The following is a 24,327-nucleotide window of genomic DNA, read 5'->3' as shown; positions in this document are numbered from 1 at the left end:
ACAAAACATGACTAAAACAATGTAGAACAGCACCAGTTTAATATGTAACATGCCTTTTTAAAAATAAACTTTTAGATAAGAAATATTGTATGAAAAACGATACAATAGAACCTATGGCTCTCGAGCCAGATGTGGCTCTTTTGATGACTGCATCTGTCTCTCAGATAAATCTTAGCTGACATTACTTAACAGGATAAGTAATGAATAATTCCGCTGCTAATCACAATGTTAAAAATAGCGTTCAAAATATAAAACATTCTCATGCATTTTAATCCATCCATCCGTTTTCTACCGCACCTGTTCAAGAAGTCGCATTAATGGTAAGAAGTATTTTATTTATTATTGGTTAGCTTCAGAATAACAATGTTATTAAAAATAATGAGAGACTTATTATACTCTAAAATGTTGGTCTTACTTAAAAATGCACGCATTTAGTTGTATTCAGTGTTAAAAAAAATATTATATGGCTCTCATGGAAATACATTGTAAAATATTTGACTTCCATGTCTTTCGTGTACTCACATTCCCGTCTCGCCCGAGCCAACTTTCCGTTGCATCCTGGAAAAGCAAACACCCAAGACCAAGTCATGACAGTATGTCACCAGCAAGACAAACTGAAAAGCAATGAACTTAAATACTACAGACATGATTAATGAAAACAGGTGCGTGACGTGACAGGTGAAAACTAATGGGTTGCTATGGTGACAAACAAGAGTGCACAATGAGTCCCAACGTGGAACAGGTGAAACTAATGGGTAATCATGGAAGCAAGACAAGGGAGTGAAAAGCCAGAGACTAAAGAGTCCAATAACTAAACAAAACATGACTAAAACAATGTAGAACAGCACCAGTTTAATATGTAACATGCCTTTTTAAAAATAAACTTTTAGATAAGAAATATTGTATGAAAAACGATACAATAGAACCTATGGCTCTCGAGCCAGATGTGGCTCTTTTGATGACTGCATCTGTCTCTCAGATAAATCTTAGCTGACATTACTTAACAGGATAAGTAATGAATAATTCCGCTGCTAATCACAATGTTAAAAATAGCGTTCAAAATATAAAACATTCATCCATCCGTTTTCTACCGCACCTGTTCAAGAAGTCGCATTAATGGTAAGAAGTATTTTATTTATTATTGGTTAGCTTCAGAATAACAATGTTATTAAAAATAATGAGAGACTTATTATACTCTAAAATGTTGGTCTTACTTAAAAATGCACGCATTTAGTTGTATTCAGTGTTAAAAAAAATATTATATGGCTCTCATGGAAATACATTGTAAAATATTTGACTTCCATGTCTTTCATGTACTCACATTCCCGTCTCGCCCGAGCCAACTTTCCGTTGCATCCTGGAAAAGCAAACACCCAAGACCAAGTCATGACAGTATGTCACCAGCAAGACAAACTGAAAAGCAATGAACTGAAATACTACAGACATGATTAATGAAAACAGGTGCGTGACGTGACAGGTGAAAACTAATGGGTTGCTATGGTGACAAACAAGAGTGCACAATGAGTCCCAACGTGGAACAGGTGAAACTAATGGGTAATCATGGAAGCAAGACAAGGGAGTGAAAAGCCAGAAACTAAAGAGTCCAATAACTAAACAAAACATGACTAAAACAAAACATGATTACACAGACATGACAGGATTTAGCAATTAGGAGTGACAGATTGTTTGGTAAACGTATAGCATGTTCTATATGTTATAGTTATTTGAATGACTCTTACCATAATATGTTACGTTAACATACCAGTTGGTTATTTATGCCTCATATAACCTACACTTATTCAGCCTGTTGTTCACTATTCTTCATTTATTTTAAATTGCCTTTCAAATGTCTATTCTGCGACTTATACTCCAGTGCGACTTATATATGTTTTTTTCCTTCTTTATTATGCATTTTCGGCCGGTGCCTGTCAATCAATAAGTTCTATGCATGGTAATCAACTGTCAATCAATAAGTTCTATGCATGGTAATCAACTGTCAATCAATAAGTTCTGTGCATGGTAATTAACTGTCAATCAATAACCATCTACATCCATGGTCCATGGTATATAGTACCATCAACATCCATGGTCCATGGTATATAGTACCATCTACATCCATGGTCCATGGTATATAGTACCATCAACATCCATGGTCCATGGTATATAGTACCATCAACATCCATGGTCCATGGTATATAGTACCATCAACATCCATGGTCCATGGTATATAGTACCATATACATCCATGGTCCATGGTATATAGTACCATCTACATCCATGGTCCATGGTATATAGTACCATCAACATACATGGTCCATGGTATATAGTACCATCTACATCCATGGTCCATGGCATATAGTACCATCAACATCCATGGTCCATGGTATATAGTATTATCAACATCCATGGTCCATGGCATATAGTACCATCAACATCCATGGTCCATGGTATATAGTACCATCTACATCCATGGTCCATGGTATATAGTACCATCAACATCCATGGTCCATGGCATATAGTACCATCAACATCCATGGTCCATGGCATATAGTACCATCAACATCCATGGTCCATGGCATATAGTACCATCAACATCCATAGTCCATGGCATATATAGTACCATCAACATCCATGGTCCATGGCATATAGTACCATCAACATCCATGGTCCATGGTATATAGTACCATCTACATCCATGGTCCATGGTATATAGTACCATCTACATCCATGGTCCATGGTATATAGTACCATCAACATCCATGGTCCATGGTATATAGTACCATCAACATCCATGGTCCATGGTATATAGTACCATCAACATCCATGGTCCATGGTATATAGTACCATCTACATCCATGGTCCATGGCATATAGTACCATCAACATCCATGGTCCATGGTATATAGTACCATCTACATCCATGGTCCATGGTATATAGTACCATCAACATCCATGGTCCATGGCATATAGTACCATCAACATCCATGGTCCATGGTATATAGTACCATCTACATCCATGGTCCATGGTATATAGTACCATCTACATCCATGGTCCATGGTATATAGTACCATCTACATCCATGGTCCATGGCATATAGTACCATCTACATCCATGGTCCATGGTATATAGTACCATCTACATCCATGGTCCATGGTATATAGTACCATCAACATCCATGGTCCATGGTATATAGTACCATATACATCCATGGTCCATGGTATATAGTACCATCTACATCCATGGTCCATGGTATATAGTACCATCAACATCCATGGTCCATGGTATATAGTACCATCTACATCCATGGTCCATGGTATATAGTACCATCTACATCCATGGTCCATGGTATATAGTACCATCAACATCCATGGTCCATGGCATATAGTACCATCAACATCCATGGTCTATGGTATATAGTACCATCAACATCCATGGTCCATGGTATATGGTATATAGTACCATCAACATCCATGGTCCATGGTATATGGTATATAGTACCATCAACATCCATGGTCCATGGTATATAGTACCATCAACATCCATGGTCCATGGTATATAGTACCATATACATCCATGGTCCATGGTATATAGTACCATCTACATCCATGGTCCATGGTATATAGTACCATCTACATCCATGGTCCATGGTATATAGTACCATCAACATACATGGTCCATTATATATAGTACCATCAACATCCATGGTCCATGGTATATAGTACCATCAACATCCATGGTCCATGGTATATAGTACCATCTACATCCATGTTCCATGGTATATAGTACCATCAACATCCATGGTCCATGGTATATAGTACCATCAACATCCATGGTCCATGGCTTATAGTACCATCAACATCCATGGTCCATGGCATATAGTACCATCAACATCCATGGTCCATGGCATATAGTACCATCAACATCCATGGTCCATGGCATATATAGTACCATCAACATCCATGGTCCATGGTATATACGATTGTAGTACCATCAACATCCATGGTCCATGGCATATAGTACCATCAACATCCATGGTCCATGGCATATAGTACCATCAACATCCATGGTCCATGGCATATAGTACCATCAACATCCATGGTCCATGGCATATATAGTACCATCAACATCCATGGTCCATGGCATATAGTACCATCAACATCCATGGTCCATGGTATATAGTACCATCTACATCCATGGTCCATGGTATATAGTACCATCTACATCCATGGTCCATGGTATATAGTACCATCAACATCCATGGTCCATGGTATATAGTACCATCAACATCCATGGTCCATGGTATATAGTACCATCAACATCCATGGTCCATGGTATATAGTACCATCTACATCCATGGTCCATGGCATATAGTACCATCAACATCCATGGTCCATGGTATATAGTACCATCTACATCCATGGTCCATGGTATATAGTACCATCAACATCCATGGTCCATGGCATATAGTACCATCAACATCCATGGTCCATGGTATATAGTACCATCTACATCCATGGTCCATGGTATATAGTACCATCTACATCCATGGTCCATGGTATATAGTACCATCTACATCCATGGTCCATGGCATATAGTACCATCTACATCCATGGTCCATGGTATATAGTACCATCTACATCCATGGTCCATGGTATATAGTACCATCAACATCCATGGTCCATGGTATATAGTACCATATACATCCATGGTCCATGGTATATAGTACCATCTACATCCATGGTCCATGGTATATAGTACCATCAACATCCATGGTCCATGGTATATAGTACCATCTACATCCATGGTCCATGGTATATAGTACCATCTACATCCATGGTCCATGGTATATAGTACCATCAACATCCATGGTCCATGGCATATAGTACCATCAACATCCATGGTCTATGGTATATAGTACCATCAACATCCATGGTCCATGGTATATGGTATATAGTACCATCAACATCCATGGTCCATGGTATATGGTATATAGTACCATCAACATCCATGGTCCATGGTATATAGTACCATCAACATCCATGGTCCATGGTATATAGTACCATATACATCCATGGTCCATGGTATATAGTACCATCTACATCCATGGTCCATGGTATATAGTACCATCTACATCCATGGTCCATGGTATATAGTACCATCAACATACATGGTCCATTATATATAGTACCATCAACATCCATGGTCCATGGTATATAGTACCATCAACATCCATGGTCCATGGTATATAGTACCATCTACATCCATGTTCCATGGTATATAGTACCATCAACATCCATGGTCCATGGTATATAGTACCATCAACATCCATGGTCCATGGCTTATAGTACCATCAACATCCATGGTCCATGGCATATAGTACCATCAACATCCATGGTCCATGGCATATAGTACCATCAACATCCATGGTCCATGGCATATATAGTACCATCAACATCCATGGTCCATGGTATATACGATTGTAGTACCATCAACATCCATGGTCCATGGCATATAGTACCATCAACATCCATGGTCCATGGCATATAGTACCATCAACCTGCTGGGGATCTCATTGCAATTAAAGAAGTTCTTTGCTTCCACTAACTCAGCGTTGTAGTGAGTTCTATTTTTCATGCATTTATTTTTGCTGTATTTATCTGCCACACTTGAAAAGTGGGCCCGTGAAAATAATGCCTACATTAAACTGGTCCGTGGTGCAAAAAAGGTTGGGGACCTCTGGTTTGAATGAGGGCACTTATTAGATAGCTTGTGTGCTATTGCATGCTTAGCTGTTGTGTAGCTGCTAGCTCCTAGTCGCCTGTAGCCTACCATGTTTACATTTTGTAAATGACTTGACTAAAATACAAGAAAAGACCAAGGGCGTGTGTTTAATAGAGGACATTTAGATGTTAACTTGCTGTCCAGGTTTGACACATGTAAACACACAGTTTGTATCAAAGTGTATTTTACAGATTTTAGATGCAAATTCTTGTTTTTTTGCTGATATCGGCCCAATATCAGTATTGCATCAGAATACCTGGAGTTGAACTACAGTATGTTTGACAGATGTCATCATTGAAATGTCATGTATATGTGATGATGTACTAAATGTCTGCCTGTCATTGATAGGAGAGGATGCGCTCATGGAATACCTCAAGACCAAAGCAGTGACTGTGGAATATTGACCGTCTTTTTTAAAGGGAAGTTCCGGATCATTTTTGTGCCATCAAAGCAAAGCGAGTCCAATGAGCAATGTTTGTATTAATTGTTTTTAAAACAACACAAATCAACTGACATTTTCTCATACTTTTCTACTCATGAACATGCACCTGCAGTATTAGATACACCACATGGTGGCAGTGTTATTCACCAAATGAAGTACAGATGGGCGGGACTTAATGACAAGTAATGAGCCATAAATCATTGACTGCTAGTCCAACAATGATGACACTTTGAGGAGACACATCTATGCCCCACCCCCTGAACTGTTTTCATGAGCCCCCAAAATTGAAACAGGATTGAGAACATGATAATATCATATTTATTTATGTATCTGTACAACCCTCTGCTTGAACTTAAAAACATTTCCAGATTAAGTTTAATAAACATTTGTAATATTTCAAGTCTGTGATTCCCCAAACAGAGTAAAAAGTCCAAACAATTCAAGAGGAAGTTCATTTTTGTACTGTGTATTGAAATTCCTCACCCCACAATTTGAGAAGGAGCTAAGCTATAGTATGGAAGGCCCAGACTTCTCCAACAACATCCTAACCAATCTGGCGCCCTAGGCAAGATTTTAGGTGGCGCCCCCCCACATCGGCAGTGAAGTGTATATACTCACAAGAAACCGAATAGCTTTGTCTTTGACCTTTTTTTTTTTTTTTACTTACAACTATACCTAATATATAAAGGGGTGGAAAAGTGACTATTACCTGCAGGGCAAACATAGCTAACCAGAAGGCAATAACAATGTAAACAAAAAACACCTGCTTAAAAGATCTAATACAAATGTCCCTGAAAAATGTAAGGTGGGAGTACTGTAATTACCTAACGTTACATTATTATTTTCCATAACAATTTAGCCCCTCCACAATATTAACCCGACGTTAAAACAGAACTAGCTATTTATTGATTAGCAATTGCCGAATCATGTGACATTAGCTTAATGCTAAAAAGCCGGGTTACTATCACATTCTGTAACAGACAAATAATTTCATGTTCGGCTCACCTACCTGCTACCTCTGTCTTTTCTCGTTTCTCCTCCTCTTCTTTTCTCTTTTTTCTTCCCTGGGCACCTGACAGTTTTGGCCGTTTTGACATCTTGTGTTGATTTTTTGATGTGGTGACGTCCAAAAAGAGTCATGATACGGGAAGGGAGGGGGCGCACCGTGCGGGGGGAGAGGGGGCGTAATGTTGTAACAAATAATATTTCTATTTAATAGGCTTTACTTTGCATTTTAATTAACGTGGGATTATTTTTTGTATTTAGAAATAATAGTACCAACTTTTTTTCTTTTCTTTTTTTTTCTCCAACATTTGTGGCACTGGCGTGGCGCCCCCTCATGGACGGCGCCCTTAGCATTTGCCTATACGGCCTATGCCACGGGCCGGCCCTGCTTTTGAGCCTCCAGTTTTGCATGCCTGAGCTCAGGTGGCCCACCAGAACTTCTCCTGTCAATAAGGGGGAGTCAGCAACTCTACAAAGAAGCTCATTTCGGTCATTTCTAGCCAAGATCTTGCCTTTCCAGTCAATACTAAAGTTCTTCCACCGCAAAGGTTTGCAATTTAGCTTTTTCTGGCTGAAAACCTCAGACTAGAAACATCAGTGCTGACATAACAGAATCCATCATAAAACCTTTTTTACTGGTGGTCGATAAATGCAGATTTAACGGAAGAACTACAAAATTGATCTTGAAAAAGGAAAATTGTCATAAGGCGGTCACACGTAGTGATGATATGATTGTGTGTGATCCCTGATCCAATCCATCCATCCATCCATCCATCCATCTTCTTCCGCTTATCCGAGGTCGGGTCGCGGGGGCAGCAGCTTAAGCAGGGAAGCCCAGACTTCCCTCTCCCCAGCCACTTCGTCCAGCTCCTCCCGGGGGATCCCAAGGCGTTCCCAGGCCAGCCGGGAGAGATAGTCTTCCCAGCGTGTCCTGGGTCTTCCCCGTGGCCTCCTACCGGTCGGACGTGCCCGAAACACCTTCCTAGGGAGGCGTTCGGGTGGCATCCTGACCAGATGCCCGAACCACCTCATCTGGCTCCTCTCGATGTGGAGGAGCAGCGGCTTTACTTTGAGCTCCCCCCGGATGACAGAGCTTCTCACCCTATCTCTAAGGGAGAGCCCCGCCACCCGGCGGAGGAAACTCATTTCGGCCGCTTGTACCCGTGATCTTGTCCTTTCGGTCATGACCCAAAGCTCATGACCATAGGTGAGGATGGGAACGTAGATCGACCGGTAAATCGAGAGCTTTGCCTTCCGGCTCAGCTCCTTCTTCACCACAACGGATCGATACAGCGTCCGCATTACTGAAGACGCCGCACCGATCCGCCTGTCGATCTCACGATCCACTCTTCCCCCACTCGTGAACAAGACTCCGAGGTACTTGAACTCCTCCACTTGGGGCAAGATCTCCTCCCCAACCCGGAGATGGCACTCCACCCTTTTCCGGGAGAGAACCATGGACTCGGACTTGGAGGTGCTGATTCCCATCCCAGTCGCTTCACACTCGGCTGCGAACCGATCCAGTGAGAGCTGAAGATCTTGGCCGGAGGAAGCCATCAGGACCACATCATCTGCAAATAGCAGAGACCTAATCCTGCAGCCACCAAACCAGATCCCCTCAACGCCTTGACTGCGCCTAGAAATTCTGTCCATAAAGGTTATGAACAGAATCGGTGACAAAGGGCAGCCTTGGCGGAGTCCAACCCTCACTGGAAACGTGTCCGACTTACTGCCGGCAATGCGGACCAAGCTCTGACACTGATTATACAGGGAGCGAACTGCTACAATAAGACAGTCCGTTACCCCATACTCTCTGAGCACTCCCCACAGGACTTCCCGGGGTACACGGTCGAATGCCTTCTACAAGTCCACAAAGCACATGTAGACTGGTTGGGCAAACTCCCATGCACCCTCAAGGACCCTGCCGAGAGTATAGAGCTGGTCCACAGTTCCACGACCAGGACGAAAACCACACTGTTCCTCCTGAATCCGAGGTTCGACTATCCGGCGTAGCCTCCTCTCCAGTACACCTGAATAGACCTTACCGGGAAGGCTGAGGAGTGTGATCCCACGATAGTTGGAACACACCCTCCGGTTCCCCTGATCCAATCATTAAAAATATTATACGCGTTTTCTCTTTTATTTGGTATACTCATTTTTTATTGATTAAATATTTACTTCAGGCAAGCAAGCAACAGAAAATAAAAATGACATTGTTCATGAAAATTTTAATTCTGTGTGTTTATGAAATTCAGCGACTTCTCGGCTAAAATTAGTTGAATTGGTTCTCATAACAAACCTCTCAAGTCATTGTTCCCATTGAGAATAACTTCAATGAAATTCTTCCAAGTGTTGACATGTAACATGACTTTAATAAGAAAAAATAGCTTTTGGATTTTTACTTATTTAACCCATACTTGCCAACCCTCCCGGACTTTCCGGTAGACTCCCGAAATTCAGCGCCTCTCCCGAAAACCCGGGACAAATTTTCTCCCGAAAATCTCCCGAAATTCAGGCGGAGCTGGAAGCCACGCCCCCTCCAGCTCCATGCGGACCTGAGTGACGTGTCAACAGCCTGTATTCACGTCCGCTTTCCCACAATATAAACAGCGTGCCTGCCCAATCACGTTATAACTGTAGAATGATGGAGGGCGAGTTCTTGGTTTCTTATGTGGGTTTATTGTTAGGCAGTTTCATTAACGTCATCCCAGCGCGGTAACAACACACAACAACAGCAGTCATGTTTTATTCTACCGTAAAGCAGTTCGTCTGCCGTAAACAGCAATGTTGTTGTAATATATTGAGTTGGAGGCAATAACTAGGCGAGGTGATGAAGTACGTCTCTTTACTGTAGACTTCAGAACAGACTCACACACTTGACGTCAGGTGCGCAACACCACGTAAATCGTTGGCCAACCAAAAAGTAACCCCAGTACGCTAAAGCCAACATTCACCAGGAGATGGCAACAGACAAACATAGATCACTCTATTACATTCCTCCCCTTTTAGAAATGTAGAAGTTACTCAAAATAAATAAACAACCCAACCAAAAAAATGCAGCAGCTCAATTAAAAAAACTGTACTTAAGCCACATTATTTTATTTTTTTTTAGTACTGAACTCTTAACCCTCATTTGTAAACAATAACATGCTTATTATACAAACAGTATTTGTACACCTTTAACACAGATTTTTATACTGTCTTCAGAGATTCAGTTGTTTTGGTGGTACTCGAAACCTTTCTGGGTACCTGCGAAAGGGTGTTCAGCATGGTTAGAAAACTAGTGACAGAGAACAGAACAAGGATGGACAATTCAACCCTTAACTCAACAATGAGTAGATGAGTGTTATGTGTGTGTATATGTGTAAATAAATGAACACTGAAATTCAAGTATTTCTTTTATTTATATATATATATATATATATATATATATATATATATATATATATATATATATATATATATATATATATATATATATATATATATATATCCATCCATCCATCCATCCATCTTCTTCCGCTTATCCGAGGTCGGGTCGCGGGGGCAGCAGCCTAAGCAGGGAAGCCCAGACTTCCCTCTCCCCAGCCACTTCGTCCAGCTCCTCCCGGGGGATCCCGAGGCGTTCCCAGGCCAGCCGGGAGACATAGTCTTCCCAACGTGTCCTGGGTCTTCCTCGTGGCCTCCTACCGGTCGGACATGCCCTAAACACCTCCTTAGGGAGGCGCTCGGGTGGCATCCTGACCAGATGCCCGAACCACCTCATCTGGCTCCTCTCGATGTGGAGGAGCAGCGGCTTTACTTTGAGCTCCCCCCGGATGACAGAGCTTCTCACCCTATCTCTAATGGAGAGCCCCGCCACTCGGCGGAGGAAACTCATTTCGGCCGCTTGTACCCGTGATCTTGTCCTTTCGGTCATAACCCAAAGCTCATGACCATAGGTGAGGATGGGAACGTAGATCGACCGGTAAATTGAGAGCTTTGCCTTCCGGCTCAGCTCCTTCTTCACCACAACGGATCGATACAGCGTCCGCATTACTGAAGACGCCGCACCGATCCGCCTGTCGATATGCTAGTACTCAAAACCCAGCTGCACCATGCTGAGGATCCTTCTGGAGAGGCAGTCTGCGACCACGTTGGACTTGCCCGCGATGTGTTGGATGTCTGTGGTGTACTCCGAGAAGAACGACAGCTGGCATTGTTGGCGGGCAGGCCACGACTATAGGAATGTGAGGTGTTTGTGGTCCAAGAAAACCCTAAAAAGTCAAGATCTTCCAGGATGATGGATTGCCACCCAGCAGCTCTTTCTCAAAGGAGCTGTATTTAGGCTCTCTGGGAAGCAGCTGGTGGCTAAAAATAGGCAAGCGGCTGCTCGATGTGGTGCTCGATCCCGTGTGGGCTGTGTCAGACCGCCCAACACCTTTCAAATGGACTTGTATATTATGTGGAATATCATTTAGGATAGCTGAATGTATTCCCCCATTTTGTAATATTTGCAATTAATGCAAAAAAGCATCACAACAGCACCATTTCAGCACATTGTTTAATCATTTATACAAGTCAAAATAATATTTTACAAGAAAATACTTTAAGACATACAAGACATGAGTCAACATATTATAGTCTAAAAAGAAATGGTGCATGGGTTGTACTTGTATCGCACTTTTCTACCTTCAAGGTACTCAAAGCGCTTTTGAGACTATTTCCACATTCACACACACATTCAAGGCCCTAACCACGACCCATCAGGAGCAAGGGTGAAGTGTCTTGCCCAAGGACTCAGACAGACGTGACTAGGATGACGGAAGCTGGGGATCGAACCAGGAACTCTCAGGTTGCTGGCACGGCCGCTCTACCAACTGAGCCACGTCGAAAGAAAACATGTAAAGTTTTATTTACACACGCTGAAAAAAGCTTGTGCTTGAAGTTGTCTGCACCGCCTGGATTTGAGTCTCTTTTTCGAGGAACCGCCGCAGGTCGCTCGACATTCCCATAGTCCAAGTCTCGTCTTTTAACACAGATGTAGGTTACCGTTCTCATGTCACGCCAACCAAGCTTTGCATGTCTGGTGTTAAATGTTTTAAACGAATAAATGCAACTATACAGATAAAAGCCAGTAAATTAGAATATTTTGAAAGACTTGATTTATTTCAGTAATTGCATTCAAAAGGTGTAACTTGTACATTATATTTATTCATTGCACACAGACTGATGCATTCAAATGTTTATTTCATTTAATTTTGATGATTTGAAGTGGCAACAAATGAAAATCCAAAATTCCGTGTGTCACAAAATTTGAATATTACTTAAGGCTAATACAAAAAAGGGACTTTTAGAAATGTTGACCAACTGAAAAGTATGAAAATGAAAAATATGAGCATGTACAATACTCAATACTTGGTTGGAGCTCCTTTTGCCTCAATTACTGCGTTAATGCGGCGTGGCATGGAGTCGATGAGTTTCTGGCACTGCTCAGGTGTTATGAGAGCCCAGGTTGCTCTGATAGTGGCCTTCAACTCTTCTGCGTTTTTGGGTCTGGCATTCTGCATCTTCCTTTTCACAATACCCCACAGATTTTCTATGGGGCTAAGGTCAGGGGAGTTGGCGGGCCAATTTAGAACAGAAATGCCATGGTCCGTAAACCAGGCACGGGTAGATTTTGCGCTGTGTGCAGGCGCCAAGTCCTGTTGGAACTTGAAATCTCCATCTCCATAGAGCAGGTCAGCAGCAGGAAGCATGAAGTGCTCTAAAACTTGCTGGTAGACGGCTGCGTTGACCCTGGATCTCAGGAAACAGAGTGGACCGACACCAGCAGATGACATGGCACCCCAAACGATCACTGATGGTGGAAACTTTACACTAGACTTCAGGCAACGTGGATCCTGTGCCTCTCCTGTCTTCCTCCAGACTCTGGGACCTCGATTTCCAAAGGAAATGCAAAATTTGCATGGTTGGGTGATGGTTTGGGGTGCCATGTCATCTGCTGGTGTCGGTCCACTCTGTTTCCTGAGATCCAGGGTCAACGCAGCCGTCTACCAGCAAGTTTTAGAGCACTTCATGCTTCCTGCTGCTGACCTGCTCTATGGAGATGGAGATTTCAAGTTCCAACAGGACTTGGCGCCTGCACACAGCGCAAAATCTACCCGTGCCTGGTTTACGGACTATGGTATTTCTGTTCTAAATTGGCCCGCCAACTCCCCTGACCTTAGCCCCATAGAAAATCTGTGGGGTATTGTGAAAAGGAAGATGCAGAATGCCAGACCCAAAAACGCAGAAGAGTTGAAGGCCACTATCAGAGCAACCTGGGCTCTCATAACACCTGAGCAGTGCCAGAAACTCATCGACTCCATGCCACGCCGCATTAACGCAGTAATTGAGGCAAAAGGAGCTCCAACCAAGTATTGAGTATTGAACATGCTCATATTTTTCATTTTCATACTTTTCAGTTGGCCAACATTTCTAAAAATCCCTTTTTTGTATTAGCCTTAAGTAATATTCTAATTTTGTGACACACGGAATTTTGGGTTTTCATTTGTTGCCACTTCAAATCATCAAAATTAAATGAAATAAACATTTGAATGCATCAGTCTGTGTGCAATGAATAAATATAATGTACAAGTTACACCTTTTGAATGCAATTACTGAAAGTTTTTCAAAATATTCTAATTTACTGGCTTTTACCTGTATGTATTATTAAAGATGCTCGAGCTCTCACTATAGAAATCTAACTGGTGCCTCACAATAAAAAGGTCCTGGGTTCAATCCCCAGGCTCGTAGTCTTTCTGTGTGGTGTTTGCGTGTTCTCCCCGTTACTTTGTGGGTTCCCGCCGGGTACTCCGGCTTCCTCCCACCTCCACAGACATGCATGCTAAAATGCATTATTGCAAATCAAAATGATCATGTCATATTTATGATGATATCATATTGACTACGCCCACACCGCCACATACAGTACAGGCCAGAAGTTTGGACACACCTTCTCATTCAATCAATCAATGTTTATTTATATAGCCCTAAATCACGAGTGTCTCAAAGGGCTGCACAAGCCACAACGACATCCAATAGTTATTCAATGCGTTTTCTTTATTTTTATGACTGTCACTGAAGGCATCCAAACTATGAATGAACACATTGAACACAGGTGCAAGAACTGAACACATGTTTTATATTCTACTTTCTTCAAAATAGCCACCCTTTGCTCTGAATACTGCTTTGCACACTCTCGGCATTCTCTCGATGAGCTTCAAGCACACCTGTGAAGTGAAAAAACCATTTCGGGTGACTACTTCTTGAAGCTCAACAAGAGAATGCCAAGAGTGTGCAAAGCAGTAATCAGAGCAAAGGGTGACTATTTTGAAGAAACTAGAATATAAAACATGCTTTCAGTTATTTCACCATTTTTGTTAAGAACTGTACATAACTCCACATGTGTTCATTCATAGTTTTGATGTGACAATCTACAATGTAAATAAAGACAAACCATTGAATGAGAAGGTGTGTCCAAACCTTTGGCCTGTACTATACATAGTGGCAATCTAGGAGAAACCCTGCACTCAATACTTGGTTGGGGCTCCTTTTGCCTGAATTCCTGCAGCAATGCGACGTGGCATGGAATCCATCAGTCTGTGGCACTCCTCCGGTTCTAAGAGAGTAAGTCCATAGTGGATCTAACATAATAGTGTGAGAGTCCAGTCCATAGTGGATCTAACATAATAGTGAGAGTCCAGTCCATAGTGGATCTAACATAATAGTGTGAGAGTCCAGTCCATAGTGGATCTAACATAATAGTGTGAGAGTCCAGTCCATAGTGGATCTAACATAATAGTGAGAGTCCAGTCCATAGTGGAGCTAACATAATAGTGAGAGTCCAGTCCATAGTGGATCTAACATAATAGTGAGAGTCCAGTCCATAGTGGATCTAACATAATAGTGAGAGTCCAGTCCATAGTGGATCTAACATAATAGTGTGAGAGTCCAGTCCATAGTGGATCTAACATAATAGTGAGAGTCCAGTCCATAATGGATCTAACATAATAGTGTGAGAGTCCAGTCCATAGTGGATCTAACATAATAGTGAGAGTCCAGTCCATAGTGGATCTAACATAATAGTGTGAGAGTCCAGTCCATAGTGGATCTAACATAATAGTGTGAGAGTCCAGTCCATAGTGGATCTAACATAATAGTGTGAGAGTCCAGTCCATAGTGGATCTAACATAATAGTGTGAGAGTTCAGTCCATAGTGGATCTAACATAATAGTGTGAGAGTCCAGTCCATAGTGGATCTAACATAATAGTGTGAGAGTCCAGTCCATAGTGGATCTAACATAATAGTGAGAGTCCAGTCCATAGTGGATCTAACATAATAGTGTGAGAGTCCAGTCCATAGTGGATCTAACATAATAGTGTGAGAGTCCAGTCCATAGTGGATCTAACATAATAGTGTGAGAGTCCAGTCCATAGTGGATCTAACATAATAGTGTGAGAGTTCAGTCCATAGTGGATCTAACATAATAGTGTGAGAGTCCAGTCCATAGTGGATCTAACATAATAGTGTGAGAGTTCAGTCCATAGTGGATCTAACATAATAGTGTGAGAGTCCAGTCCATAGTGGATCTAACATAATAGTGTGACAGTTCAGTCCATATTGGATCTAACATAATAGTGTGAGAGTCCAGTAGTGGATCTAACATAATAGTGAGAGTCCAGTCCATAGTGGATCTAACATAATAGTGAGAGTCCAGTCCATAGTGGGTCAGCAGGAAACCATCCCGAGCGGAGACGGGTCAGCAGCGCAGAGATGTTCCCAGCCGATGCACAGGCGAGCCGTCCACCCCGGGTCCTGACTCTGGACAGCCAGCACTTCATCCATGCCCCCCCCCCCCCCCCCCGCCCCCCCCCCCCCCCCCCCCCACAAGGAAGAGGGGAGCAGAGGAGAAATCCATCAGTCTGTGGCACTCCTCCGGTTCTAAGAGAGCCCGGGTTGCCCTGACAGTGGCCTTCAGCTCTTCTGCATTGTTGGGTCCGGTGTATTGCATTTTCATCTTGACAATACAACATAGATTGTCTAAGGGGTTCAAGTCAGACAGGACAGGGATACCATTAGACTTAGACTTAGACAAACTTTAATGATCCACAAGGGAAATTGTTCATGGTCTTTAAACCAGATACTGGTAGTTTTGGCACTTTGTGCAGGTGCCAACTCCTGTTGGAAAATGAGATTTGCGTCTTCGTAAGGTTGTTCAGCATAAAGTACTCTAAAACTTTATGTTAGACAGTTGCAGTGACTTTGGAGCTGAGAAAACACAGTGGACCAGTACCAGCACAGAAAACACAGTGGACCAGTACCAGCAGATGAGATGGCCCCCTAAACCATCAGTGACTGTAGAAACTTGACAGTTTCCACAGCAATTGATCCCATTATGATGTGCTAAAACATCTTGTTGTTTTAATGTTTGTTTTTTAATGTTTTAGTGTCTTATACTGTATATGGAAAAAAAACAGTACCAAAGTTGATTTTATGGTAAAAAAAACTCAGTCGGGGGAATTTAACTGTAAAATCTATTGTCAATTTTACATTCTACAATTTGATTGATAATTAGGGCCCGCAATGGCCCATTGCAAAAGGACTCCCACAGGGAGTCCTTATGCAATGGGACATAAGGACCTATTGTTAGGGCCCGCAATGGCCCATTGCAAAAGGACTCCCACAGGGAGTCCTTATGCAATGGGACATAAGGACCTATTGTTAGGGCCCGCAATGGCCCATTGCATAAGGACTCCCACAGGGAGTCCTTATGCAATGGGACATAAGGACCTATTGTTATTCGTTCGTTTTATTATTCTTTATTCTTCCGCCGCCACAACAAACTGTAATTTGACCCACTTAACATGCTTCAAAACTCACCATATTTGACCCACACATCAGGACCTGCGAAAATTACCTTTTTTTAAAAAAAAACAAACAACCCCAAAACTCAAAATTGCGCTCTAGCGCCCCCTAGGAAAAAAAAAACTAGCCTGCCTGTAACTCCCACTAGGAAGGTCGGAGAGACATGAAACAAAAACCTCTATGTAGGTCTGACTTAGACCTAGTTCTCATAATTGTATATCCTTGGGCTAAAATCAACAGGAAGTTGGCAATTCCCCCTTCAAGACAAAAAAGTACTAAAAACAGTCACTTTTGCCTCTTTGAGCTGCAATTTGACCCCCTTAACATGCTTCAAAACTCACCAAACTGAACACACACATCAGGACTGGCTAAAACTGTGATATAATGAAAAAACCTAACCCCAAATCTAAAAATTGCAATTTTTTAATAAACGCACAAAAAACTACTCCTCGGATGAAAAATCTGACAAAACTGCCTGTAACTCCCACTGGGAAGGTCAGACAGACATGAAACAAAAACCTCTATGTAGGTCTCACTTAGACCTACATTTCATAAATTGACAACCCCCAGCAAAAATCAACAGGAAGTTTGCTATTCCCCCTTCAAATCAACATTTTTGTTAAAACCGGTCACCTTCCTTCAAACATTATCTCCTCTGAGCGCGTTTGTTGTTTCGGCTTCAAACTAACACAGGAGAGAGATTGAACCCTTCTGATTAAAAGTTGGTGAAAGAGTTGTGATACCTGCTCCGGTTTTGATTTTATGACCCTTCAAAGACCCGCTGCACTGATGCTCCTGCGGTGCTGTTTTTTTAAGATGGCTGCTCAAAAGCAGGAAGCACCAACGTGCCCACACAATGCAGACAAGGTAGGTACACTAGACAAAAGTATTGGGACACTTCAGACTAAAAGTAGACAAAAGTATTGGGACACTTAGGACTAGCACCTGCCAAATACGCGGGCCCGAACAACGCTGCTTGCAGCTTTAATTATTATTATTATTCCGCCGCCTCTTCGAGCACTAATTTGACCCACTTAACATGCTTCAAAACTCACCATATTTGACCCACACATCAGGACCTGCGAAAATTGTCTTTTAATAAAAAAACCTAACTGCAAAAATCAAAATTGCGCTCTAGCGCCCCCTAGGGAAAAAAAAACTAGACTGCCTGTAACTCCCACTAGGAAGGTCGGAAAGACATGAAACAAAATCCTCTATGTAGGTCTGACTCAGACCTAACTTTCATAATGGTACATTCTCGGGCTAAAATCAACAGGAAGTTGGCAATTCCCCCTTCAAGACAAAAAAGTACTAAAAACAGTCACTTTTGCCTCTTTCAGCTGTAATTTGACCCCTTTAACATGCTTCAAAACTCACCAAACTGAACACACACATCAGGACTGGCTAAAACTGTAATCTAATGAAAAAACCTAACCCCAAATCTAAAAATTGTGCTCTACAGCAATTTTTTTATAAAACGAACAAAAAACTGCTCCTCAGAAGAAAAAAAATACAAAACTGCCTGTAACTCCCACTGAGAAGGTCGGAGAGACATGAAACGAAAACCTCTCCGTAGGTCTCACTTAGACCTACATTTCATAAATTGACAACCCCCAGCAAAAATATACAGGAAGTTTGCTATTCCCCCTTCAACACAACTTTTTTGTAAAAACCCGTCACCTTTCTTCAAACATTATCTCCTCTGAGCGCGTTTGTTGTTTCGGCTTCAAACTAACACAGGAGAGAGATTGAACCCTTCTGATTAAAAGTTGGTGAAAGAGTTGTGATACCTGCTCCGGTTTTGATTTTATGACCCTTCAAAGACCCGCTGCACTGATGCTCCTGCGGTGCTGTTTTTTTAAGATGGCTGCTCAAAAGCAGGAAGCACCAACGTGCCCACACAATGCAGACAAGGTAGGTACACTAGACAAAAGTATTGGGACACTTCAGACTAAAAGTAGACAAAAGTATTGGGACACTTATGACGAAAACTAAACAAAAGTATTGGGACACTTACAACTAGTACCTGCCAAATATGCGGGCCCGACCAATGCTGCTTGCAGCTTTAATTAGGGCCCGCATGGCCCATTGCATAAGGACTCCCTGTGGGAGTCCTTATGCAATGGGACATAAGGACCTATTGAATTTGTAAGGTTTTATTATTATTATTATTATTATTATTATTATTATTCCGCCGCCTCTTTGAGCACTAATTTGACCCACTTAACATGCTTCAAAACTCACCATATTTGACCCACACATCAGGACCTGCGAAAATTGTCTTTTAATAAAAAAAACGAACCGCAAAAATCTAAATTGCGCTCTAGCGCCCCCTAGGGAAAAAAAACTAGACTGCCTGTAACTCCCACTAGAAAGGTCGGAAAAACATGAAACAAAATCCTCTATGTAGGTCTGACTTAGACCTAGTTCTCATAATTGTACATCCTCGGGCTAAAATCAACAGAAATTTGGCAATTCCCCCTTCAAGACAAAAAAGTACTAAAAACAGTCACTTTTGCCTCTTTGAGCTGTAATTTGACCCCCTTAACATGCTTCAAAACTCACCAAACTGAACGCACACATCAGGACTGGCAAAAATTGCGATATAATAAAAAAACCTAACCCCAAATCTCAAAATTGTGCTCTAGCGCAATTTTTTTATGAAACGCACAAAAAACTGCTCCTCGGATGAAAAAACTGACAAAACTGCCTGTAACTCCCACTGGGAAGGTCGGAGAGACATGAAACAAAAACCTCTATGTAGGTCTCACTTAGACCTACATTTCATAAATTGACAACCCCCAGCAAAAATCAACAGGAAGTTTGCTATTCCCCCTTCAAATCAACATTTTTGTTAAAACCGGTCACCTTCCTTCAAACATTATCTCCTCTGAGCGCGTTTGTTGTTTCGGCTTCAAACTAACACAGGAGAGAGATTGAACCCTTCTGATTAAAAGTTGGTGAAAGAGTTGTGATACCTGCTCCGGTTTTGATTTTATGACCCTTCAAAGACCCGCTGCACTGATGCTCCTGCGGTGCTGTTTTTTTAAGATGGCTGCTCAAAAGCAGGAAGCACCAACGTGCCCACACAATGCAGACAAGGTAGGTACACTAGACAAAAGTCTTGGGACACTTATGACGAAAACTAAACAAAAGTATTGGGACACTTACAACTAGCACCTGCCAAATACGCGGGCCCGACCAATGCTGCTTGCAGCTTTAATTAGGGCCCGCATGGCCCATTGCATAAGGACTCCCACAGGGAGTCCTTATGCAATGGGACATAAGGACCTATTGAATTTGTAAGGTTTTATTATTATTATTATTATTATTATTATTATTATTATTATTATTATTCCGCCGCCTCTTTGAGCACTAATTTGACCCACTTAACATGCTTCAAAACTCACCATATTTGACCCACACATCAGGACCTGCGAAAATTGTCTTTTAATAAAAAAAAACGAACCGCAAAAATCAAAATTGCGCTCTAGCGCCCCCTAGGGAAAAAAAACTAGACTGCCTGTAACTCCCACTAGAAAGGTCGGAAAAACATGAAACAAAATCCTCTATGTAGGTCTGACTTAGACCTAGTTCTCATAATTGTACATCCTCGGGCTAAAATCAACAGGAAGTTGGCAATTCCCCCTTCAAGACAAAAAAGTACTAAAAACAGTCACTTTTGCCTCTTTGAGCTGCAATTTGACCCTCTTAACATGCTTCAAAAGTCACCAAACTGAACGCACACATCAGGACTGGCAAAAATTGCGATCTAATAAAAAAACCTAACCCCAAATCTCAAAATTGTGCTCTAGCGCAATTTTGTTATGAAACGCACAAAAAACTGCTCCTCGGATGAAAAAACTGACAAAACTGCCTGTAACTCCCACTGGGAAGGTCGGAGAGACATGAAACAAAAACCTCTATGTAGGTCTCACTTAGACCTACATTTCATAAATTAAATCAACAGGAAGTTTGCTATTCCCCCTTCAAAACAAATTTTTTGTAAAAATCGGTCACCTTCCTTCAAAAATGATCTCCTCTGAGCGCGTTTGTCGTTTCGGCTTCAAACTAACACAGGAGAGAGATTGAACCCTTCTGATTACAATGACAGAAGCGCTTTTTTTTCTAACTGCTCCGGTTTTGATTTGATGACCCTTCAAAGACCCGCTGCGCTGATGCTGCTGTTTTTTTTAAGATGGCTGCTTAAAAGCAGGAAGCACCAACGTGCCCACACAATGCAGACAAGGTAGGTACACTAGACAAAAGTCTTGGGACACTTCAGACTAAAAGTAGACAAAAGTATTGGGACACTTATAACTATCACTGGACAAAAGTATTGGGACAGTTAGGACTAGCACCTGCCAAATACGCGGGCCCGACCAATGCTGCTTGCAGCTTTAATTTGTTTTGAAATCATAAATCAAGCTGATATTTAAGTACAGTATCTTTATTTTAACCACAAATATTTTTGGAATACATGATAATATATTATTTAGATTTTGATCATATTGAATTTTAAAAGATATGCAATTGCATACAGTACATGATTTTTAATGTCAAAAGGGAAAGAACAAATGTATTTAGTAAAAAACACATTAAGCATTTTATTAATGCATATTATTTCCAGGCTTACGTTGGCCACATAAAATAATGTGGCGGGCCAGATGTGGCCCCCGGGCCTTGAGTTTGACACCGGTGCGCTAAAGTAATTCACTGCAACGCCCCAATCCCATTGTTAATGTTAATTATCTAGTCGATAGATGAGAAGAATGTCACAACCTTGTAGTCTTCTGATCAAATTTGGTTCTCTATTTTTTTATTGATTTAAATTTAAAGATACCGTAATAATCGTATTTATTACGTTATTCTTCATTCCTACAGAATTAATTGCAATATGTTATGCAAATGCAGCAAAATGTCATCCATTTGGACAGCCAATGGCTGCTCTCCTTACTGAAGAGTTGGCAACACGTCGACAGAACACCGAGTCTGGTTGGATTAGGTATGACATTTAAACACAGTTTGGTCTGGTTGGATTAGGTATGACATTTAAACACAGTTTGGTCTGGTTGGATTAGGTATGACATTTAAACACAGTTTGGTCTGGTTGGATTAGGTATGACATTTAAACACAGTTTGGTCTGGTTGGATTAGGTATGACATTTAAACACAGTTTGGTCTGGTTGGATTAGGTATGACATTTAAACACAGTTTGGTCTGGTTGGATTAGGTATGACATTTAAACACAGTTTGGTCTGGTTGGATTAGGTATGACATTTAAACATAGTCTGGTCTGGTTGGATTAGGTATGACATTTAAACACAGTCTGGTCTGGTTGGATTAGGTATGACATTTAAACACAGTCTGGTCTGGTTGGATTAGGTATGACATTTAAACACAGTCTGGTCTGGTTGGATTAGGTATGACATTTAAACACAGTCTGGTCTGGTTGGATTAGGTATGACATTTAAACACAGTTTGGTCTGGTTGGATTAGGTATGACATTTAAACACAGTCTGGTCTGGTTGGATTAGGTATGACATTTAAACACAGTCTGGTCTGGTTGGATTAGGTATGACATTTAAACACAGTCTGGTCTGGTTGGATTAGGTATGACATTTAAACACAGTCTGGTCTGGTTGGATTAGGTATGACATTTAAACACAGTCTGGTCTGGTTGGATTAGGTATGACATTTAAACACAGTCTGGTCTGGTTGGATTGGGTATGACATTTAAACACAGTTTGGTCTGGTTGGATTAGGTATGACATTTAAACACAGTCTGGTCTGGTTGGATTAGGTATGACATTTAAACACAGTCTGGTCTGGTTGGATTAGGTATGACATTTAAACACAGTCTGGTCTGGTTGGATTAGGTATGACATTTAAACACAGTCTGGTCTGGTTGGATTAGGTATGACATTTAAACACAGTCTGGTCTGGTTGGATTAGGTATGACATTTAAACACAGTTTGGTCTGGTTGGATTAGGTATGACATTTAAACACAGTTTGGTCTGGTTGGATTAGGTATGACATTTAAACACAGTTTGGTCTGGTTGGATTAGGTATGACATTTAAACACAGTCTGGTCTGGTTGGATTAGGTATGACATTTAAACACAGCCAGAGATTGTACTCAAGACGTTAAATACTAGGGCTGCGAATCTTTGGGTGTCCCACGCAGGCCCGGCCCTAACCAATCTGCCCCCCCTCTAGGGGAGACCGAAAGCAATGGATGTCGAGTGGGTCTGACATAATATTGTGAGAGTCTAGTCCATAGTGGATCTAACATAATAGTGAGAGTCCAGTCCATAGTGGATCTAACATAATAGTGAGAGTCCAGTCCATAGTGGATCTAACATAATAGTGAGAGTCCAGTCCATAGTGGATCTAACATAATAGTGAGAGTCCAGTCCATAGTGGATCTAACATAATAGTGAGAGTCCAGTCCATAGTGGATCTAACATAATAGTGAGAGTCCAGTCCATAGTGGATCTAACATAATAGTGAGAGTCCAGTCCATAGTGGATCTAACATAATAGTGAGAGTCCAGTCCATAGTGGATCTAACATAATAGTGAGAGTCCAGTCCATAGTGGATCTAACATAATAGTGAGAGTCCAGTCCATAGTGGATCTAACATAATAGTGAGAGTCCAGTCCATAGTGGATCTAACATAATAGTGAGAGTCCAGTCCATAGTGGATCTAACATAATAGTGTGAGTCCAGTCCATAGTGGATCTAACATAATAGTGAGAGTCCAGTCCATAGTGGATCTAACATAATAGTGAGAGTCCAGTCCATAGTGGATCTAACATAATAGTGAGAGTCCAGTCCATAGTGGATCTAACATAATAGTGTGAGAGTTCAGTCCATAGTGGAAAGGCTAGAGTATACAAATGAGTTTTAAGATGGGACTTAAATGCTTCTACTGAGGTAGCATCTGTAATTGTTACCGGGAGGGCATTCCATAGTACTGGAGCCCCAATAGAAAACGCTCTATAGCCCACAGACTTTTTTTGGGCTCTGGGAATCACTAATAAGCCGGAGTTCTTTGAACGCAGATTTGTGAAAGCACAAGAAAGCTGAAAGAAAGCACTGAGCTGAGCTAAACTTGCTCAACAGCGCCACTTAGCGGCTAAATGCTCATTTCCGCATCCGCCAATGGACTACATCTCCCACGATGCTTTGCGCCGACGGCGGCCAGT

At 41.6% G+C, this 24,327-nt stretch overlaps 1 protein-coding gene across 2 annotated transcripts in view; it reads left to right on the top strand.

The window, feature by feature from the left end:
- The window catches only part of LOC133612220 (mitochondrial 10-formyltetrahydrofolate dehydrogenase-like), a 144,199-nt gene extending 137,576 nt beyond the window's left edge, over positions 1-6,623 (top strand). For both annotated transcript variants that reach the window (XM_072913998.1, XM_072913999.1), the window contains exon 23: positions 6,130-6,623. In XM_072913998.1, coding sequence (XP_072770099.1) covers positions 6,130-6,185 — 56 coding nt within the window. In that variant the 3' untranslated portion in view covers positions 6,186-6,623. The remainder of the gene's footprint in view (positions 1-6,129) is intronic.
- Positions 6,624-24,327: the final 17,704 nt, after the last annotated feature.

This window comes from Nerophis lumbriciformis, linkage group LG10 (genome assembly GCF_033978685.3).
Source record: "Nerophis lumbriciformis linkage group LG10, RoL_Nlum_v2.1, whole genome shotgun sequence".
Taxonomy (NCBI): domain Eukaryota; kingdom Metazoa; phylum Chordata; class Actinopteri; order Syngnathiformes; family Syngnathidae; genus Nerophis; species Nerophis lumbriciformis.
The sequence above is the reverse complement of the archived record's forward strand: the minus strand, read 5'-3'. Positions and strand labels throughout refer to the sequence as shown.